The following is a 23,612-nucleotide window of genomic DNA, read 5'->3' as shown; positions in this document are numbered from 1 at the left end:
CCATCTTCCATGTGTGCACCCACCTACCCAGTTTGACCACTTCCTCCAAAGCCCACTTACACACTGACTATCATGCCTAGTTTAGTAGTAGCCGCAAACTTGGAAGTACAAGGGAATGATATAGATTACAAATAGCTGGAGCCCAACCACAATCCCCACAGAATCTCATTGGTCACAGCCCGTCAACCCAATAAAGATCTATTTCCACTTTGCTCTCTGCCCGATAACCTGTTTATTTCTCTCAACTCCACGTGCTCTAACCTTGTTCACCAATCTCTTTTGACTGATGTTATTGAAAATCTCCCAAAATTCTATACGTGCTCCATCCACTGTTTCCTTTATATCTGCTTCACTGGTCACATCTTCAAAGAATCCAAGTTTAATCAAACAACCATGCTAACCCTGCTTTAAGCTCTTTATTACTTTCAAGGTGTTCTGTAATTTTATCTTTTATTATAGATTTCAAGTACTTTCCCACCCAAAGATTTTGGGCAAACAGGTCAGTAGCTTTTTTCTTTATGCCTCTGTCAAATATTGGGGGTCACGTTTGCTACTCTCCAAACCACAGGAATAGTTCCAGAATCGATAAAACACTGGAAGTTGACAACTGAGACATCCACTGAAAGGGGTGACTTTAGTGACAGAGCTCTGGGATGTAGATCATCTAGTCTCTTTTAATGCCTTTTCCAATTCTTTATTTCTCATCATAAATTGTCCCGTCTACAAGGGGGCCATCTTTGCTCTTGCTAGTCTTTTGGTTTTTTTATGCACCTATAAAACCTCATTGAGTGTCATTATGCTTCTCACTAATCTATCTTGCATTCTAAATGCCTTTATTTCTTTTGCCAAGTTCTAAAATGCTCCCAATCTCAGATGTACTGATATTTCAAGTCACTTTTGATTTACTATTCTCATTTATCCCATAAGGTATTGAAGAACCACTTTCCCTTATGGGGGTTTGGCCCTTGAAGGAACATATTTCTTTTACAATTCATATGCTTTTTCTTTAAGTGCTAACCACTGCCTGTATACTGCTTTACATTTGTCAATGAATCATAGTCAACTCTCCTCACATCAACAGTATACTCCATTACCTTCTTCACATTTTATCAGTGCTTTAAATATTACAAAATACCTTTCACTGTCCAATGCAAAATTAGTTAATACTGCTACTATTTCACTTTTCTGCATGTTCCAAGTACATTGTGAACTGATTTTTAGCAAGCCAATAAACCAGCCAACAAACTGGCAGAAGAAAAGAAAAAGGATAAAAATGTACTTCTGCAACTAAGTGGCTTAAGTGCATTGATTTCTTTATCCCACTGGAATACTAGGCCTCTCCAATTAAAATCATTGATGCAATCCTATCATGATAGAAAATTCAAAATAGATTGAAAAATATTTTGGCACAATTTTGTAAATTGAGTCACATTGTAGATTATTCATCAAGTCCTTTGCGTTATGGCACAGGCGTTAGCATAAATAATTGATTAGAAAGGCCACGTTTGGGAAGAGGATATTCCCTCGTGCCTCCAGCAAATAAATACCTGCCAGGTTACTCAAACAAGCGGCTGGCATTTTTGTAAAAAGCAGAATTCACATCGTCACTGGCCTCCAAGAACTTTCTGTAAGAATAAAATATCTTTCAAATATATAAGTTTAAAATTACATTTGTTCATGTAAATTTTGCAACTGCATCATTCCTGAATTGTGGCACCAGGTAGAATGGGCCAGATGTTCACATTTCATGCCAACCTTAGTGGTTGAAGTAAACAGATTTGTGGAGATAGCTCAAATGGAAAATGGTGCATGTTCCTGCCATAATCAGAATGATAGTGATGATGGAATTACAGGACTTGCATTCTGGTGTGCTTCTTTTCAAACATTAAACACATTTTTTGGCACCTGTCTACTGACTTCTCCCAGCTTTCTTCAATGGTTACTACAGAGCCTGCAGTAGTAAAACAGATAAATTGGTCATTGCTGAACAATAAATCCATATGCCTATATAATAGAATTGTTTTTTCTAAATTAATCTGCTGTGATGGCTTCACCAATGCTCCATTTGAGATGTGTAAACTTCTGATAGTGGGGCCCGAGGCGGTTTGTGTTTGCACATCACAAAGACTGATTGAAAACTGATTGGTGCAGCATTTGTTTTAGCTAATTAAAGCATTGCTTTCATCCTCTCTGCCAGCTTCCTTTTTTTTGCACCAGGTAGACCATGTTCCCGAGAGGAGATAATAGTTCTATGTTTTCTCCAAACTAGTTCATTGAATGGTTTTGATGCCATTGGTGATGAAAGCCAGAAAGTGCAGAGTCAAAAGGCTAAACTCAAAAAGAATCACCACCAGCTAATCACTGAACTAAGTATCAACTCTGTGAGTCATGCCAGTTATCAACCATACTGTGGGAAAGATAAGCAAAATGACTGCATCAAACGGAATATAATGGAAATCCTCGAATGTGGCAAAGGACATCTACTACCATAATGCCCTCACCTCCTACTTAAATACTAGATTGAGGATGAGCTACCACATGACAGGCGTAACCCAAGAATCAACCTGGCACATCCACATCAGCGAGTGAGTAGCATCGCCCCTGAATTAGTGTGCATGTAGGTCTGATAGATCAATGAAATGTGATATCTCCCCTGCATCATGTTGTTGTTCGTCCTTCGGGTTGGAAGATGACCATGACTTCACTTTCAGTTGGAGGATTGGTGACTGTGGGTCCAGAAGTGACTGGTGAGGCCAATCCGGGCCCGGAAGGGCCGCCCACACATAGGACACAAGTGGATGGCTGCTGCAGTGGAAGTGGAGGTAGCCCGGGCCTTGCGCGCGGTGCGTTTCCTCTGGGCCTCTGCAGTGCGTCTGTTCTCTGCTGCACGGGCTCCTGTGGTGAGCTTGCTACGCCAGGTTGGACGGTCCAGAGCAAGAGACTCCTAAGTGCTGAGGTTGATGTCCAAGTCTTTGAGGGACTCTTTGAGGCAGTCCTTAAACTGTTTCTTCTGTCCTCCTACTGAGCGCTTGCCCTGACACAGTTTTCCATACAGAAGCTGTTTTGGCAGTCGACTCTCGGGCATTCTGACGACATGGCCTGCTCATCTGGCTTGGGCTTTCCATAGAAGGGTGTGGACGCTGGGAATTCCGGCCCGTTCCAAGACCTCTGTGTCGGGAATTTTGTCCTGCCACCTGATGTGAAGGAGTCTGCGTAGGCAGCTCAAGTGAAAGTGGTTGAGCTGTTTGGCATGTCTGCTGTAGGCAGCCCAGGTCTCACTGGCATAGAGAAGAGTGGTGAGTACCACTGCACGGTAGACCTTCAGCTTGGTGGTAAGACTACTTCTCACAGGCCTGTGACAACTTTGGTCTCTCCATTAGCACCAAAAAGTCTGAAGTTACGTACCAGCCCGCGCCTGGAAAGCCCTACCAGGAACCACACATCACGGTGAAGGGGCAGAATCTACAGGCAGTCGACAGCTTTACCTATCTGGGTAGTACACTCTCGCGAATGATGAACATTGACGCTGAGGTCAATAACAGGATTGCCAAGGCCAGCGCTGCCTTTGGGCGACTCCGTGAGAATGTTTGGGAGCGGAGAGGGACTCAGCCTTACCACCTGCATCATGTAGAGATCAAATCTCACTGCTGTATATCGGCAGTGGATTTAACAAAGCATTCCACATTGTCTGCAGATGGCTCATTTGCAATACTAAAAACAAATAGGATGCCCACCAATATTGATTGAATTATATGTTATATTGCGGTTTACAAAACTCACTTAACATTTTTAAACATTATGATGGGTTTTCACAGACCTGGAGTAAAAGTGGAAGACTCATCTGTCTTAATGTCATTGAGTCATAGTGCCAGAGAGTCAGAATACAGTAACAAGGCCTTCTTGCCCACCAAGATGCCCTACCTAAGCTCATCTCATTTGAACATGTATGGGTCATATCCCTCAAAACACTTCCTGCCGAACCTGTCCAAATGTTTTGAATGTTATTGTGCCTGACTTAACTACTTCCTTGGGCAGACACAAAGTGCTGGAGTATCTCAGCAGGACAGGCAGCATCTATGGAGAGAAGGAATGGGTGACGTTTCGGGTCGAGACCCTTCTTCAGACTGATTCCTTCTCTCCAGAGATGCTGCCTGTCCTGCTGAGTTACTCCAGCATTTTGTGTCTACCTGTGATTTAAATCAGCATCTGCAGTTCTTTCCAAAATCCTTCCTTGGGCAGCTTGTTCCACATGGCCACCACCATTTGTGTGAAAAAGATGCCCCTCAGGTTAGTGCTGACCCTTTCCCTTCTCACCTTATACATATGCCCCTGAGCTCTCAATTCCCCGAGCCTGAGAAAATGATTGTTCATTCACTCTGTTGATTTCCCTCATGATTTTAACACCTCTATAAGATCACCCCTCAGCGTTCTGTGTTCCAAAGAATAAAGTTCTAGCCTTCCCAAACTCTCCTAATAGCACAGGCCCTCAAGTCGTAGCAACCTCTTGTAAACCATTTGTGCACTCCTTCTTAGAGCAGAGCGGCCAAAACAAGTCACATGTGATAATAAAGTATAATTGATAACTGAACACAATACTCCAAGTGACGCCAATGTCTTGTACTATTGCGTTTGAAGGAGTCGAAGATGTTCTGTGTTTGTTAAATCACAAATTATATTAAAACTATAACATCGTTTCACTTTCAAAATTTGTAAAGCAAGAGATTCTGCGACTTTCCTTAACTTTTGTGCAGAAAATCAGTTGCTAATGATGATAAAAATAGTCAGAAGCTGGTAATCTACTCTGTGAGGATGCAGTAACTCATGCTTGTTTTGACAAGCTGAAACGTAATCATTCATCTAATGAATGAATGAATAATCATTCATCTAATGAATAATGAATCTCTGCCTCATTTCTCTTTACTATGAGTTTTCTGGAATCAGCCCGATTTTCACCTAATTGATGGTCTTTATACTAACCACCTCAAATGCTTCCAGGTTTTGTATCATCTGCAAAGTTGTGAAGTTTCTGAAATGTTTCCATCTTAAAGATGCAATGTGGCAACAGCTCACGGAAGTGTATCTGAACTGCATCTTCATCTACAGAACCAAAAGTTTTTCTTTGCAACTAGAATGGTTCTAGAAAGCATGCTTCACAAAGCATGTATCATCTCTGAATCCAGTTATAAACCACAAGATTTCAAGAATTAGGGTAGAAAGAGGTCTTACTGTCTTTTGATCTTGTTTTGACCACTGAATTGGATTATATCTGTTGTATTTTAAATGTTTAACTACCAGCAACACTTGCTCTCTATCTGCCAAGGATAGCTGTAGATCCAGGTTGCTAGCTAGTTTAAGTCCTCTTCACTTTCCCATACCGACAGTCTGACTGTGGCATCCTACACTGCCAGAGTTGGGCCATGCACGGACTGGAAGAACACACATCATATTCCACTTGGGTAGGCTGCAACCCAATGGCATGAACTCTCCAAATGTCAAGTAACCCCCCCCCCAACCCCATCGTCCTGATCCCCCTCCCCTCCCTCATGCACTTCTTACTTTCCACTTTCATCACCCAGCAAAGTAGCAGTCAGGCATTTTCCAGTCACCTATGATTCCCGCTATGTTCAATAGATGAAGACCGTTATAAAACCATTATAAACGGCAACAAATTACTCCATAGAATAAGCAGACACTGATGCCTTTAAGCGATACAAATCCAAAAGCAACATATTTTGCTACTCTGTCCATTGTCTGGGAATGAATTCTGCTCACAGCCTAGATACTGGTTGAATTTAAGAGCACAATACAAAGCAAAAAAAGGTTTCAACCTGCTGAACAAAAAACTCAAATGTGGCAATAAGCTAAATTGGGCTCACTCTCCCAATTCATAGCCAGCTTGAGAAGTGAAGCAAACCTCAAGGCAATCTCCAACAGCTAACACTTAAAAGTAGGCCTAGCCTATCCCCTCTTAATTGTTCTTGTGTATCGCCCACCAAAAATGCATAAGGACTTCATCACCCAATTTGCTGATCTGATTTCTAGCATTTTGCCCAAATTTGACTGGATCATGATTCTTGGTGACTTTAATATTCATGTTTGCTGTCCCACTAAGCCTCTTGTGAGTGAATTTATGCACCTGGTTGAGTCCTTCAATCTGACTCTTCACACCACGGGACCCACTCACAAGTTAGGCCATACTCTCGACCTAGTGTTATCGTCCGGATTCCCAATCAACAACATTGAAACTACTGAAGCCTGTCTATCGGACCACAGCGCTATCATTTTTGACGCATCTCTGCCTTTATCTCCCGCAAAATCTCATCTCCCTGTTCGCTACACCCGCGACATAAATTCATTGACTGCCAGTAAATTCTCCGAGGCTCTCACAGCTGCCCCCAACATCTGCACTATTGAGGCCTCTCCCCCCCCCCATCTCAGCACTGAAGATCTCGCCTCTTTATTTAATATCACTTGCTCTTCCATCCTGGATTCTATCGCTCCCCTTAAAATGAAAAAGCCTAAGCCCAAAGGTCGGCCGTGGCTCAATGACACCACCAAAGCCCTAAGAAGGGAGTGCAGAAAATCAGAAAGGAGGTGGAAATGTGACAAGCTTCAAATTTCCTTCGAAATTCTGAGAAACAATCTTCTCAAATACCAGGAAGCAGTAAAGTCTGCTAGAGCACAATACTTTTCCGACCTTATTTCCAAAAACTCTCATAACTCCAAGGTCCTATTTAGAACAATTACCTCTGTCATATGTCCCGCCCCCAGTACCAGCTTAGTTGGGTCCCCTGCTAAGTGCGAAGAATTCGCTAAATTTTTCACCAACAAAGTTGAGAACATTAGAATGAACATTTCCCCTCCCACCCGTGACCTAGCTGTCTCACTAGTCTGTTCATCTAAATTGGACTGCTTCCAACCCGTCACTCTATCCTCCCTTGCAAAGCTTGTCTCCGCTATGAAACCTGCAACCTGCCCCCTTGATCCTGCCCCCACTGCCCTTCTGAAGGATGTCATTTGCTACTCTGTCCATTGCAATAGCCGGTCCCAGCATCCTCTCTATTATCAACAGTTCTCTGGCCACTGGCACTGTTCCAACCAGTTTCAAGCACGCGGTGGTCCAGCCCCTACTGAAAAAACCTAACCTAGACCCCACCTTGCCTAGCAACTACAGACCCATTTCCAAACTGCCATTCCTGTCAAAAGTCCTTGAAAAGGCAATTCTAAACCAATTAGTGCCCTACCTGCACCAATACACCATCCTGGAAAGTTTCCAGTCAGGTTTCAGAGCCCACCACAGCACAGAGTCTGCCTTGTTGAAGGTACACAACGACCTGCTTCTCGCCATCGACACCGGCGATTGTGCAATCCTGCTCCTTCTCGACCTCAGCGCAGCGTTCGATACAGTGGACCACACCATCCTTATTGACCGTCTCCGGTACGCGGTTGGCATTGATGGCACTGCCCTGAGCTGGTTCGCTTCGTACCTCAAAGATAGGAGTTTCGCCATCAACATAGACAGTTATTCCTCTGCTCCAGCTAGCCTCTCCTGCGGAGTTCCACAAGGCTCCATCCTAGGCCCCATTCTCTTCTCTCTATACATGCTCCCCCTTGGCCAAATCATTCAAAGGCACGGCATTTCTTTCCACTGCTATGCCGATGACACTCAGCTTAACCTCCCCCTGAAACCCAACAACCAGTCAAATTTAAACAGCCTCTTACACTGCCTTGAGGACATAAAATGTTGGATGGCACAGAACTTCCTCCAATTAAATGAGAGCAAGTCTGAGGTCATCCTATTCGGCCCCCCCGACTCCATCAAATCGATAACAGGCAGTCTTGGAAGTCTATCCTGCCTAGTCAAACCGCATGTCAAAAACCTCGGCATGATATTTGACTCTGCATTAAAATTTGATAAGCAAGTCAACGCTGTGGTAAAAGCCAGCTTCTTCCAACTTCGAACCATAGCTAAAATCAAACCTTTCCTCCAATTCGACGACACAGGAAAAAATCATTCACGCTTTCATTTCCTCCCGCCTAGACTACTGCAACTCCCTATACACTGGGATCAGCCAATCTTCCCTGTCCCGCCTGCAACTGGTCCAAAACGCCGCAGCGAGACTCCTGACGTGTACCCGTAAAAGGGACCACATCACCCCGATTCTGGCCTCTCTCCACTGGCTCCCTGTACGGTACAGAATCAACTTCAAGCTCCTCCTATTCACGTATAAAGTCCTAAATGGACATTCCCCCCCTACATCAAAAATCTTCTAACCCCCCTCTCTAACTCCAGGTCCCTCAGGACGGCCGACTTGGGGCTACTCACTATCCCGCGGTCTAGGCTTAAGCTCAGGGGTGACCGCGCTTTTGCGGTTGCAGCTCCTAGACTGTGGAACAGCATCACTCTCCCCATCAGAACTGCCCCCTCCATCGACTCCTTTAAGTCCAGGCTCAAAACCTATTTCTACTCCCTAGCGTTTGAGGCTCATTGAGGAGGCGCTGTGAACTGTTTGCGTGCTACTGTATGTTTCATTTTTTTTTCCTTAGTACCTAACCTTAGTACGCTATGAAACTGCAACCTGCCCCCTTGATCCAGCCCCCACTGCCCTTCTGAAGGATGTCATTGCAATAGCCGGTCCCAGCATCCTCTCTATTATCAACAGTTCTCTGGCCACTGGCACTGTTCCAACCAGTTTCAAGCACGCGGTGGTCCAGCCCCTACTGAAAAAACCTAACCTAGACTCCACCTTGCCTAGCAACTACAGACCCATTTCCAAACTGCCATTCCTGTCAAAAGTCCTTGAAAAGGCAATCCTAAACCAATTAGTGCCCTACCTGCACCAATACACCATCCTGGAAAGTTTCCAGTCAGGTTTCAGAGCCCACCACAGCACAGAGTCTGCCTTGTTGAAGGTACACAACGACCTGCTTCTCGCCATCGACACCGGCGACTGTGCAATCCTGCTCCTTCTCGACCTCAGCGCAGCGTTCGATACAGTGGACCACACCATCCTTATTGACCGTCTCCGGTACGCGGTTGGCATTGATGGCACTGCCCTGAGCTGGTTCGCTTCGTACCTCAAAGATAGGAGTTTCGCCATCAACGTAGACAGTTATTCCTCTGCTCCAGCTAGCCTCTCCTGCGGAGTTCCACAAGGCTCCATCCTAGGCCCCATTCTCTTCTCTCTATACATGCTCCCCCTTGGCCAAATCATTCAAAGGCACGGCATTTCTTTCCACTGCTATGCCGATGACACTCAGCTTTACCTCCCCCTGAAACCTAATAACCAGTCAAATTTAAACAGCCTCTCACACTGCCTTGAGGACATAAAATGTTGGATGGCACAGAACTTCCTCCAATTAAATGAGAGCAAGTCTGAGGTCATCCTATTCGGCCCCCCCGGCTCCATCAAATAGATAACAGGCAGTCTTGGAAGCCTATCCTGCCTAGTCAAACCGCATGTCAAAAACCTCGGCATGATATTTGACTCTGCATTAAAATTTGATAAGCAAGTCAACGCTGTGGTAAAAGCCAGCTTCTTCCAACTTCGAACCATAGCTAAAATCAAACCTTTCCTCCAATTCGACGACACAGAAAAAATCATTCACGCTTTCATTTCCTCCCGCCTAGACTACTGCAACTCCCTATACACTGGGATCAGCCAATCTTCCCTGTCCCGCCTGCAACTGGTCCAAAACGCCGCAGCGAGACTCCTGACGGGTACCCGTAAAAGGGACCACATCACCCCGATTCTGGCCTCTCTCCACTGGCTCCCTGTACGGTACAGAATCAACTTCAAGCTCCTCCTATTCACGTATAAAGCCCTAAATGGACACTCCCCCCCCTACATCAAAAATCTTCTAACCCCCCTCTCTAACTCCAGGTCCCTCAGATCGGCCGACTTGGGGCTATTCACTATCCCGCGGTCTAGGCTTAAACTCAGGGGTGACCGCGCTTTTGCGGTTGCAGCTCCTAGACTGTGGAACAGCATCCCTCTCCCCATCCATTTTTTTTCTATTGGAACCTAATCAAATGTACAGCACTTTGGTCAACGTGGGTTGTTTTTAAATGTGCTATACAAATAAAATTGACTTGACTTGACTAATCAGATGTACAGCACTTTGGTCAACGTGGGTTGTTTTTAAATGTGCTATACAAATAAAATTGACTTGATTTGACTTGACTTGACTAAATACTTGCACATATGATGAAATAGTGCGCTGTATCGAATTAACCACCAAATTAACGGTAAAACTGTATTTTTCTGATTTAATTGTGTTGGATATAATTATCTTCATGCTGTGTAATATAGATTTGAAAGCTAAAATGCAGAAGTCATCTAAATTATACACAAATCAGAAAAACATTGCACTGGGATTCTACTGATCTCATAGAATGTAAAATACTTTGGCTGCAGGCAGTTAATTTGGATAATGCAGACCACATGAGCAGTCTGTAAATTTAATGTTTTAGTTATATAATGTTTTAGATATACATTTGCAACAAGCATCACAAAGCCTCGTTCCCAATAAGCTTTTTTTTTGGCATTTGCTCACCCATCAATAATTAGATGTTCATAAGGGCCCTTTTTATCACACACTGGACAAACCCACGTAGGTTTTTTCTCGTTCATCTGAATGTAAAGAGTTGCATCAAAGCACTGGAGATGCGAGCAGGTTATAGCACGACATGGGATCGTCAATCGCATTTTGCCCAGCTGTAAAAAGAAATGTATGCATTCATGGTCAACTAATCCAGATCACCAGTACTGTCACTCGTCACACTTCTATTAACAAAAGCTAACTTTCAATTTCATGAAGCCCAGTGAAATAAACTTATTTTATGCAGGCTATAATAATGAATGAATAAAAAGCAAATTAAATATTGCAGAGTAGAAACAAGGAACTGCAGATGCTGGTTTACAAAAAAAGGACAAAGTGCTGGAGTCACTCAGTTAGTCAGGCAGAATCCCTGGAGAACATGGATAGGTGACGTTTTGGGTCGGACCCTTATTCTGTCTGATAAGTCTCGACCCAATATAAGTTTTCCAGGGATGTTGCCTGCCTGCTGAGTTACTCTGGCTTGAAATCTTAAATATTGTCTATTTTGTAAAATCCAACAAGACATGTAAAGGTCATATTAGGTAATTTTCCATTTGTCCATTATTTATACGTACAGAATTCTAATGCAACTAGCCAAAATGTAAAGATTTTGCAATTTCATAAAATTGTTCTAAAACTGTTTAGTTTAAACAGCGGGGAAACGGGCCCTTCAGCCCAGAGTCCTTGCCAACGAGCATTCATCCATACACACGAGGAACAATTTACAGAAGCCAATTAATCTACAAACCTGCACTTCTTTAGAATGTGGGAGGAAACCGAAGGAAACCCATGGGGTCACAGGAGGACGTACAAACTCTGTAAGGACAGCACCCATAGTCAGGATTGAACCCAGGCCTCTGGCATGGTAAGGCAACAGCTTTACTGCTGCGACACTGTGCCGCCATAACTATGAATGGTGCCTTGCTGACTCCGATGCAACTTTGTTCAGCCACCAGCACCGTAGCATGGCCTTGGCCCCTCAAATGATTATACGTGGGCAGTTTGTTCAAGCCACTATTTCAGATCAGAATCTTATTTCAAATATGGTGCAAAGTTAGCAGCATAAGAGGTATTTTAAATTTATTTACGTTTATTCACAAGGACAGTGCAGTTGTAGATGGATCAGCAGCAACATCCCCTGAAGACTTGGCATCATGTGATGGTGGATGGAGTCATTCTTTATATTTGCTCCGTTTTACATATTATTTAGTCTCAAAATATGAAATAGTATAAAAGATTGTTACTGAAACGGGTAAGGTGATGACATATTATTAGGCAATTTCAATAAAGGCTTATGTACAGAATACTAGTGTGACGTACAGTAACTGAGAAGTTCTCATACAACCAGAACATTCATGCAGTTAGCAATCCTCATTCCTGTGGATGCTGGAAGGTTGAGAGTACACTATTTTTCTGAAGGCAAGATGTTTTTAAATTGTTAATTATCAATATTATTATACGATAATCTGAAAACACTCAAATATATCAGTTTATCTCTCTGGTGTTAACTCATCTGCTGCATGTCCATATTTTTACTTGCATCTAGGTTCAGAAACTCAAAGCCAAACCGTTTCCAAGTACATTATACATATGGAGGTATCTCAACCAATTACCATTGGATAATTAAATCTGACGTGTCAATGTAGATGCTAAACATGTGTCTATCATTAATGTTTAAATCTTAAGAATAGATGCAATTCCTATTATAAATCTATGGAAGGGAAGACATTTGGCCCATTATGTCCATGCTTGTTATATGTTGAGAGCAAGTTTTACAGCTGGTATCATTGCAGGCTATTGGCAATCCAGTGCTTATCCAAGTACTTCTGAAGTGTGACAAAGCTTTCTGCCTATACCAGCCTTTTAGACAGCAAGTTGCAGAGAACCGATCTAAGAAGAACCGATCTAAGTGAAAAAATCCTTCCTAACTTTCCCCCAATCATTTATTATATTTAGAGTTTAAATTTATTAATATTAATATTTAGAACTTACATTTATGCATCTCCTGTTCTCTTCCTTCTCCCCCCCTCTGCACCCCCCCGCCCCCTACCACATCAGTGATAAAGGGAAAACAAGTCTGTCTATAGTCTGCTTTTGCCACTCAGCTTATCTGGACCCCCCCCCCCCCCATCATCCTTTGTTCCAAATAAAACAATCCCAGCCTATTAAATAAACGTCATTAGCTCTGACAATAACCACAAACTCCTCTGCCCTTTCTGGAAAATGTTCTCCAATGTAGTGACCAGAGGTGTATCCAACTGAAGTTTTATCCAATTAAAGCATGGCAGTTGGGTCTTAGTATTCTACATTTCAGCTAAGAAAGGAAAGTATCTCAGATAGCTTATCTATGTGCCAGTCTGTCCTCAGGAATCAGTGGACCCATGTTCTCCATTCCTCAGCACTTATTAGTCCTCTGACAATTATCTGCTCCTTTGACTTATTTTCCTTTCCCAATTGCACTCTCATTTCTCTAGCTGTGAATTCCTCCTCCCAACCACAATAGAGTGATACCCACTGGAGAATGTATATTAGTAATATCAGAGGCAAGTGCTGGATTAGCTGTGTCCACACCAACACCTGAAGATAGCTTCTTGGGCTTCCTGCAATCATACAATTTGGCCTCAAATAAGCCACCCACTTCAGGAAGGGAAGACACTTCATTAAATTTTTTAAAAAATCTTTGGGGGATGTCACGGGAACCCAGAAAAAGAAAAATTAGAGGCACAAGGTACTGCAGATGCTGCAATCTCCAGCAAAACACAAAGTGCTGCAATAACTCAGTGGGTCAGATCATTTAAATTACACCGTGTTAGCTGATTGAATAAAAATGAGCTATTTTTATAACTCGTTTGCATAATAGGTACATTGAAAACTTGTTTCGGCTAACATTAATAGAAGAGAAACACTACCACCTAACCAGAATCTGCATTTTCTGTGCTTCTTTTGTACTTAGAAGATAGATAATTGGATTCACAGTTTTAGCTGCCATAGAATTTTATTTTAACTTCAACAACCCAGGCAGGACTGTGGCGCAGTGGTAGAATTACTGCCTTACAGCGCCAGAGACCTGACTACTGGTGTTGTCTGTACAGAGTTTGTACGTTTTTCCCATAGCTTGTGTGGGTTTTCTGCAGGTGCTCCTGTTTCCTCCCACACTTCAAAGACATACGGGTTTGTAGGTTAATTGGCTTGGTATAATTGTAAATTGTCCCTAGTGTGTGTAGGATTGTTAGTGCATGAGGATCGTTGGTCGGCGTGGACTTGTTGAGCCAAAGGGCCTGTTTCCACGCTTGTATCTCTAAACTAAACTTTTCACAGCAAAGCACAATAATCAGGATTCATGCAGCACCACAAGCAAGTTGTTAAGTCTATGAATTACATCCGTTTAGTGCAGTTGATCAATAAAATTCAATTTGTGGTTTAGATCCAAAACAGTTAATAAACACTGCAAGAGGAAGAGAAGGTAATTTAACCATGAATAATTCAGATGTGGTTATACTCACAGGACACAACAGAGACACCCGCAAACTGGTTGTGGCGATTTCACTGTCGGGATCGGCTGTTAATTTTTCTTTGACTGCATGTGGAAGAACATTTTCCAAATTACTTAAGATGACTAGATTTTATTTTAATACAAAACACTGTACAAGTCATACTGCCCCCAGTGATATGCCTTATATCCAGAGGCATCGCACCCTCAGAAGTCATTCCTCAAACAAGTCATAGTAGTGAACTGCAGCTGCAGGCTTTCTAACCACTGTGATAATCACAACCAATCCTCATTCTATACCAACCGCGTGTATGTGTATGCACACAAACTTTACAATGAGAGCTATTGCAGAGTAAATATAATCATGTTTAATATTTTATTTTACTTCTTCAGTCTGCAGCGCAGTGGCCAATTGTAATAACCCCACTGCCATATCATCTGAGATCACATCACAAAAGAACTTTCTGATTTGGCATAGTTTAGTGCTACCAGTGACGGAAACAGACTATCTTAATACAATCTGAAACGCCCATTATGTTCTCGTGAATGGGGTTACTCACGTTGACAGGCAAAGCAGCCAACTTACTGTTTTGTTTCACTACAGCCTGAAAGTGTGAACATAAACATTTATTTAATGTCTGAATCTAGCTCGCATTTCCTCATCTGTCCCTTCCTGTTAAAAATCAAGGCACCAAAAAAAAGCACTGTGCATGATTGGTCTACACAGGATAAACCCCATGGGGCCGAAAGGAAATGGGAAGTTTCTGGCTAGGAGTGACCTAAGTGGCTGCTTCCAACAGATCATTTCTACATATAATAGCTCTTGGAACAAGTTCTACTCTCTGCTCGCTCTTTCCTTTTTCCTCACCAGACTTTAAAAAACATACAGCAAACACGGTGTAAAGTCCACCACACACTAAGAAACAGAAGGGGAAAATAAAAGCATAGCTGCCAGGTTAAGTATGTACATGAAAGCCATTGTCTCAATTCTTTCACACCCAGCATTCCAGACCTAGCTGCCAAGACCATGACAAAATATTTTTTGTCAAATATATCACAGTTGTAAATCATTCCTACCCTCCGCAAGGGAGATCAGAGGCAGGGAAAGGGAGAGAGGCACAGGCAGAGATCAGCCAGTTCATTCTTTAAACAAATTGACCCAAGGGCAAAAATATTTCATTAGCTGGGTTTGATTTCTATTTTTGAGCTGCTGTGGCAGCGTCCATATCCACTGTGCTCCCAGATCAGATTTATTGGGACAAAGCCACTTTTGGCACTGGCCCTCTAGTTAACTAAAAGCACCAGCACAGAGCCTTTCACTTCTGGACCCCATCCAGAAATGTAGGTCTTCTGAAAGGTTGTGCCGAAAAATAAAATCACCATTTATAGCGACAAATGGCAGACTAATTATGGGTTATATCAGCTTTCATTTACTATAATAAGTAGGAGGATTAGAAATTACAGCTGAAGATAGACTACTTGATGTTGTCAGAGTACTTTAAGCTTAGAGTACTAGTGATACAGCATGGACTCCTGCTAGTGGTATTGGTTCCTGAATTCCTAAAGCAAACTTACTGGTATTTATTTAGGTCATCGAGTTCACCAGGGGGTTTTGCTGCCCACATGGCCAACTGAGATTGTCATTTCAGAACATCTAGCAATGAAAGGTGGTAATTCACAACCACCTACTTGAAGGCGATGAGGGATGGGGATGAATACTAACTAGGTTTGTTTGAAATCCCTATATTCCATAAATAAATAGGAATAAAAATGTAGAATGAGGTACTGAGATCTCATGAGAGGGAAATGACTTTAGAGAATGTATTTCAGGTAATATTCAACAAAATGTTGTAAAACTTTGTGAAAAGATTTAAGGATTATATCCCTGATTAACTTTTAAAATGTACCGCTGTTCTCCAAAACCAAGTGGGTTGACATTGACTGATGTAAAAAGGTCAAGGTTGAGCAAGACATGTCAGTGCTTTCTCATTCAGTTTGGAAAACATTCAACTAAAATTTGCTTAGCCTGGTGCTAACAAAATCAAAGTAAGGGTTCCCATTCATATTCACCATTCAATAACCCCTGCCAGACCAGAAATCTGCCTTTCAGCACTAGTTATTAGGGTTCAGATGTCAAGAATAGCCCCTCGGGCAGCTTTTCACAAATAATGTTCAAAAAATGGTTCAAATTGTGTGGCAAAGTATCACATGGCTCACAAAAGCCATTAACAAATTGTGAGCAATCTGCCAGCACATTCATGAGGAAAGTAATTTAAAACCAAAGAATGCTTCTTATTTTTGATCCCAGAATCTGTTACTTTCCTGATTGGTTCTTCATGGCAATGAGCTTGGTTGGAAAGCTACTTCCAATATTTGTATTGAAATTGCAAAACACATTTTGAAAGAAGCTGGTCACATAATCATGTAGAAAGTAAGGAGGGATGGCTTGCCCTTCATGTTATCAAGTTCAGTACCACTAGAGAAGTTCATTCAATGCAGAAACGAATGTTTGTAATTGAAGGAGTCAATTCACCAATTCACAAAATAAGGTTTAGAAACAAGTTGGTTAAGTTTACTGGCTGATCTAATCTGTGTTCTTGCCAATATTTCTCTCTCCAATAACCTGGCCAATATCACATTGCTCGATGTGATGCCTGCCATGTGCAAATTAGATGCCACATTTACCAAATTACAATCGTGACTACACGTCAAAAGTACCATGCTAGTTTTTCAAAAACTTGAAACATTTTGAAAGTGACATGATAAGTAAGCACTGTTTAATAACAAGGTTCCTAATTTTTCTTATGAAATTAAAAACTGCCATTAGAGTGGAATCTGCTTTGTGATGAGCTTAGAAGGTTGAGATCAAAAACTTTCAAAACTGCAACTTTGTTAATTATGAGTTCCCACTGGTTATGTGTACTAGGATCTTCATTTTTATTTTGGGAACCAGTATTTTTTTATTTAGTTATAAACAGATGTTTAGAGTCCTCCCCCCCCCCCCCCCCCCCCAAAGCAATACTTAGAATGGTGTTTTTTGTTGTTGTTGTTGCTACTTTTAGTTGCTCATTTTCAACATTAATCTCACAATGCTTTGAGCTCTTCAAAAGCTGAATTACATTGAAAACAGAAATCACTTAGCCTGATCAGTCACTTGGACAAAATTGCTGCAGCTAAATTTTAAATAGAACATCAACTGTAAAGTCAGCACACCAATTAAATGCTGAAGAACAAATACAATTTTGGCATATTCTAACACACACACACTTCAAAAAATTTAATAGCAGCTTGCATTTAGAAAATGTTTCTACAAAAACAAAATTTTCAAATTAGCATGCTTCTAGAAAAAGTAATACCAATTTCAAGATTTAACTCCTGAAAGACTTCAAACCTGCAGAGATTAAAAAGTTTTTAAAAGTTTAAAAAATTAAAAATTTAGAAGGATGAGAGGAGATCTTATCGAAACGTATAAAATTATTAAGGGGTTGGACACGTTAGAGGCAGGAAACATGTTCCCAATGTTGGGGGAGTCCAGAACAAGGGGCCACAGTTTAAGAATAAGGGGTAGGCCATTTAGAACTGAGATGAGGAAAAACTTTTTCAGTCAGAGTTGTGAATCTGTGGAATTCTCTGCCTCAGAAGGCAGTGGAGGCCAATTCCCTGAATGCATTCAAGAGAGAGCTAGTTAGAGCTCTTAAGGATAGCGGAGTCAGGGGGTATGGGGAGAAGGCAGGAGCGGGGTACCGATTGAGAATGATCAGCCATGATCACATTGAATGGCGGTGCTGGCTCGAAGGGCCGAATGGCCTCCTCCTGCACCTATTGTCTATTGTCTACCCAATCTGTCAGATAGCTCAGGGAAGGCAAAATTCCGATCAAAAAAGGCCCCAGATTCTGCACTGGTCAATCAATCTCAACGTGACTCTTTTGCATCGTGGGAGAAAAATCAGTCAGCTTTCGATTATTAACCAAAATGCATTTCAAAATATTGAAAAAGGGCAGAATCGAGCACAGCTGTGGTGATTACATGTGATAAATTTGGCAAAACTCTCATGAGCTGGCAAATGTAAACTGGAAGAAAACTGATGTAAGCTGGAAGAAAACTGATGTCAAAGGTTAACATTTTAAAGCTATTCAAAAACCATTGTACCGCATGCTTATAATTCAACCTCTTCAATACAGATCCTCCCAGGTTTACAATCATCTGACCTATGTTCGGCCGAACATACAGATGAGGGTTTGGGACAAACAGTGCCATGGATTTGCCAGCTGCTTCGAGGCTGCAGGCATCTTCTGTCATGCGGGAACTCAGTTAGTGGCCGCATTTCCAACTTGTGAACTGTTCAGGTTACAAATAGTTCTCAGATACAGAACCTTGCTGTAATCTGGGGAGTATGTGTATACACATTTAAAGATGGAGAACTCTACCATTTGAAGTATCATTCTGCAAGCCAAGCAACATGGGATCATTCTGTGGGTTGCTGTCCAGAAATCATCTTTGGTGATATACCTTATAAAATGGTTCAAATTGTGTGACAGAGAATCACATAGCTCACAGCGGCCTAAGGCTTAGATCACCAATGAGTGATACATCATGAAAGCTTAGCTGTACTGTTTGCAAAGAATTTGTTGCCCTTCTCAGAAGCATCATTTAAGGAAGAGAAAACTAATTAGGGCTCTCAAATGCATGAACAATGAACTCCGCTAGAAGGTATACATGACTACCATAGTCACGAACAGAATCGGTTTCAGCAGCACCATCCATCCCTTTGCTGCTAAACGGCATGCTTGTACTCATTGTTCAAGTCATAAAGGAAAATCAATGACAATTGTTTGCTGCTGTAACCTATAAAGGTATCCCTCAGCATACTTTCAGGATGGGCAAGGAAAGATTACACTCACTGGGGAAGTGAGAGATAAAATGCTAAGACACACAGGCCCCATGTACATTAAAACAGCAGATGCTTTCAGCATATAATTAACTAATGGTAAGTTTTTAGCTATACTCACATTAAATTCTGTTACCAATAGCAAAAGTACTAACCCGTGGATGAGTTTAAACAGTAGCACTGATTTTTAAAATCACACAAAGACATTGCCAGGTTACTCATGCAAATATTTTACTTGTCAATCTTTGTGCTTACTTAATGCTCTGGAATGGTCTGGGTTCCTTATTCCTTTTGCTCGTAGTCGTTGAAGCAACACAGCAGAAGACAACTGTTTTACAAGGTAAACTGCCATGGAGTAGCTCTGGTGAAAGAAAATATGCATGTTCATCAACCACAACCTAGCTATATAAATATTTTATTGATTTCAAAGCTTGCATCAGAATATATTTGTACTCATTTAAATTTGGAATTTGCACTTAATGTATAAAGTATCCATTAAAATTTCAGAATACCTTTCGAAAATGTGAAAACATTCTTGTGGGGGTAAATACATTGAAGGTTTCTGGTCATATAAAATATCATTGTGCCACAATACTTAGCTGAACTTTATTTTAGTCTCGGATTTTATATTAGCTGTCAGACTATAAAGTATCTTTGTCATGCCTAAAAGGTGGTGGGGGAGATGGAAATAACAGACTTGATCTCGACTTCAAGCTGTTATCGCACTCTCGTCAGACAGAAGGGAAACAGATTGGACTTGACCATAACCTACATTTAGTTAAGACCACTCAATTTGGAAACATGGTTTGAAAAGCTTGTGTGGGCACCCCAACAAATAACGACATATGCCGATGATTAATCGTCTCAACTTATTGCCTGTTGAAAGTACATTAGCTGCTTGAAATGCCATTTGAAACATAAATATTAGCAGGTCAACAACTTGAGTCTACATTTGTGGCACACCACATTCATTGCTTCAGGCCAAACAGAATGCGATATCGCGACTACCCCTGAAGTTTTAATCCATGCAAGGTCTGCAGTTTGCAGAGATCAGGATTTAGAATAACAAACCAGGGGAGTTTAAAAAAACAAACTGTATCTGCATGGATAAAATAATTTGCGTATAAAGAAAGTTTAAAGAAATCTGTAGGCGTAAACTATTTCAATGGACAGAGGACTCACAGGACTATTTCTTAGAAAAGGAAGCAGAAAATGTTGAAAACACTCGGCACATCTTTGTTTGAATTGTTACAGTAAGATGCAGGAACTGCAACTTTGTCTGAAGTGGATATACATGCCCACTTTTGGCCAATAATAATATTCAGTGGCTCAACTGGTAGAGCCACACTCCAGGTTCGATCCTGAACTCTGTTTGCCACCTGTGTGGAGTTTACATGTTCCCTTGTGACCATGTGGGTTTCCACCGGGTACTCCCATTTCCTGCCACGTAGCAAAGATGAGCTGGTTGGGAGATTAATTGGCCACAGTAAATTGCTCATAATGTGCAAGTGAGTGGCAGAATCCGAAGAGGTGGGAGGGAGCGAAGGGAGGAAGGAGAAACTAAAGTTAAGGGAAATGTGGAGAGAATATAACAGAATTAGACAGTTGGAGCGTGATTGTTAGCACATTCTGGATCGATGACTTATCAGTTTTCATGTTGTGCAACTATATCATAGTCGTCAAATCTGTACGTGTTATTTACATCAAATGTGAACTTATTCACAGATGCATCTTTAAAACATAGGCATACAAGTTCACGTAGTAAAATGCTTAATCACAATTTACAGAGGAAAGGAATATCAGTTTCCCAAAGATCTCAAATTAAAAGCAACCCAACATCAAGTAAATGATGTAAATAAATTAGAAAAACTTGTACTATAAGTTATCAGGCATTGATTTGCTTTTGACATACAAGTTCATTCGGTCATAAGGAATATGTAGAATTAGGCCATTCAGCCCATCAACTGTTGTATATCTTTCGTATCAAAGTAAATAAATAGACCTGGAAGCAGTGTGTTTGTTGGAATATATTATTATTAAAGCGAGGGATGTATATCTCTGAACTATTTTGCCTTACTCTCAAACCAAATTTTAGATTTCTCTCCGACCATTTCATCTCCCTAAAAATATTACAAGGATTACTGCATTCTAACCCATCTGAATGAATATCTGCAGTAGGAGATCAAGCTAAAGACCATTGTGGGGATGGTTAAACATATCCTTTGATCTGCACTGAAATTGCCATATTTGTGAGACAATCAGAATTACTATTAAAGCTCTACCCTATTATGCATTCTGAATAGACAGAACTTGCCAAAATCTGCTACAACATCGGTCAACAAAGTTATGATCTGAGAATTCTAACAGATGGTGCAGTTAGTTTCAAAGTATGCTATCCCCGTTTGGACTTATTTTCTAACAGAAACAATTACAAGATTAAGTCAAAGCAATCCAGGTATGACTTTCCCCTGCCTACAGTTAATGAAATTATCATTGTTCTGGATTGTAATGGAAGTGCCACAAACATTACACATTTCAAAGTGGAATTGTGGTTCCAAAAAAAGGCCATTTAGCATACTGAACAATCCTCAAAGGTCTCACAAAAATAACCACAAAGTTCTGAGAGATGCTTCATCCCAAGAGGTGAATTCACACCATAAAACCACACTTACCTGCAATTCCCTTCAGTATTCTGGGCTAATTCTCAACAGAAAATGTTTAACAAAATAAAGAAATACATATGACAAAAATTAACTGTAAATAGATCTTGGGAGTCCCTGAAAGGTAATTAACAACTTGCAAGCTGCGTGCATCAAAAAAGCTTGGTTGATTTTGTAACACTATCACCCAACAGTTTATATCCCAGCCTACGTGGATGTGAAGCCTGCACTGGATGAACAGCACATTGCTAATAATAGATAGATACAAAAAGCCGGAGTAACTCAGCGGGACAGGCAGCATCTCTGGAGAGAAGGAATGGGTGACATTTCGGGTCGAGACCCTTCTGCAGACTGGTTAGGGATCAGGGAAATGGGAGATATAGACAGTGATGTGGAGAGATAAAGAACAATGAAAGAGATGCAAAAAAGCAATAAAGGAAACAGGATAAAGGAAACAGGCCATTATAAGCTGTTTGTAGGGTGAAAATGAGAAGCTAATGTGACTTGAGTGGGGGAGGGATAGAGAGAGTGGGAATGCCGGGGCTACCTGAAGTGAGGGAAATCAATATTCATACCACTGGGCTGTAAGCTGCCCAAGCAAAATATGAGATGCTGTTCCTCCAATTTGCGTTTAGCCTCACTCTGACAATGGAGGAGACTGAGGACAGAAAGGTCTGTGTAGGAATGGGAAGGAGAATTAAAGTGTCCGGCAACCGGGAGATTATCAGGTTGGTTCACGCGGGCTGAGCGAAGGTGTTCCGTGAAATGATCGCCCAGTCTGTGTTTGGTCTTGCCGATGCATAAGAGTCCACATCTTGAACACCGGATACAGTAAATGAGGTTGGAGGAGGTGCATGTGATGTACATTCAAATTGGGTGACCCTGACCTGTGCATAATCTAGATACTACTTTTGCAAAGCCATCAGGGTCGCCAAGAGTCAATACCAGATCACGCACGTAGGCATCCGTTTATTACTGCAAGGCTGACATATTATAATGGACTTCAAAGCAAAGTCAGGCAGAATTGCTGGCAACAAGGCATCACTCTGCAACAAGCTCAACTCATTCTATGTACATTTTGGACAGAGGATCAGTGAAATGACATCACCTGCCCCAACAGCCTCGCATCCAACAGTACCCACGGTAACCGTTGCAGATGTCAGATCAGCCATCCTGAGAGTGAACCTGCACGTTATCTTGTTGATACCAGTTAGTATCTGGTCTAGATGGAGTCCTCGGCTGTGTCCTCAAAAGCTGCACAAAACTGCTGATGAGAGTATTCATGGACATCTTTAACCGCCCCTCTATGTTGTCCTGAGGATCCCACCTCCTCTACAAGGATCACCATAATCCCAGTGCCAAAGAAAAACAAGATAATGTGCCTTAATGATGACCGTCCAGTAGTTGTGATATCTAACAATGAAGTGCTTTCAGAGGCTGGTCATGGCACACATCAGCTCCAGCTTTTGATCCACAACAATTTGCCAACTGCTGCAATAGGTCCATAGCAGGCTTCATTCCCCTGTCCCTACATTCATCCCTGGAATATCTGGATAACAAGGACACCTACATCCGACTACTATTTATTGACTATAGCTCTGCCTTAACACCGTAATTCTAACCATTTATCTCCAGATGCTTGGGAACAAGAACTCATTCTTCTTGAGCCACAGACTGCAATCATAAAGGTGACAAACATCCTCCATGATAATTCTCAACACCTGTATCAAGCAAGACTGCATACTCAGCCCTTTATTATACACGCTATAGACGCACTATGCCGCCAAGTTCTATAGAACTCCATTTACAAGTAGCGAACCGCAAACAATGAAATAGAGCAGGGGTCTCCAAACTATGGCCCACGGGCCACATCCTGCTCCCTACAACCTTTTGTCCGGCCCGTAGCAAGCTCAACACTTTCCGAGCTGCAGGTTCTGTGGTAGCGCGGGAACTTTTTTTAATTTAGCGGCC

General features: G+C 41.7%; 1 protein-coding gene across 8 annotated transcripts in view; it reads right to left on the bottom strand.

Annotated features, from left to right (window-relative positions):
• Window positions 1–23,612, bottom strand: part of pias1b (protein inhibitor of activated STAT, 1b) — a 142,469-nt gene that overhangs the window by 14,074 nt on the left and 104,783 nt on the right. For all 8 annotated transcript variants that reach the window (XM_078427119.1, XM_078427125.1, XM_078427122.1 and 5 more), the window contains 3 exons: window positions 19,237–19,342; window positions 14,106–14,179; window positions 10,558–10,718 (listed from right to left, as the gene is read on the bottom strand). In XM_078427119.1, the coding sequence (XP_078283245.1) occupies window positions 10,558–10,718; window positions 14,106–14,179; window positions 19,237–19,342 (341 nt within the window). The remainder of the gene's footprint in view (window positions 1–10,557; window positions 10,719–14,105; window positions 14,180–19,236; window positions 19,343–23,612) is intronic.

Source organism: Rhinoraja longicauda, chromosome 33, assembly GCF_053455715.1.
Source record: "Rhinoraja longicauda isolate Sanriku21f chromosome 33, sRhiLon1.1, whole genome shotgun sequence".
NCBI classification, from domain to species: Eukaryota; Metazoa; Chordata; class Chondrichthyes; order Rajiformes; family Arhynchobatidae; genus Rhinoraja; species Rhinoraja longicauda.
The sequence above is the reverse complement of the archived record's forward strand: the minus strand, read 5'-3'. Positions and strand labels throughout refer to the sequence as shown.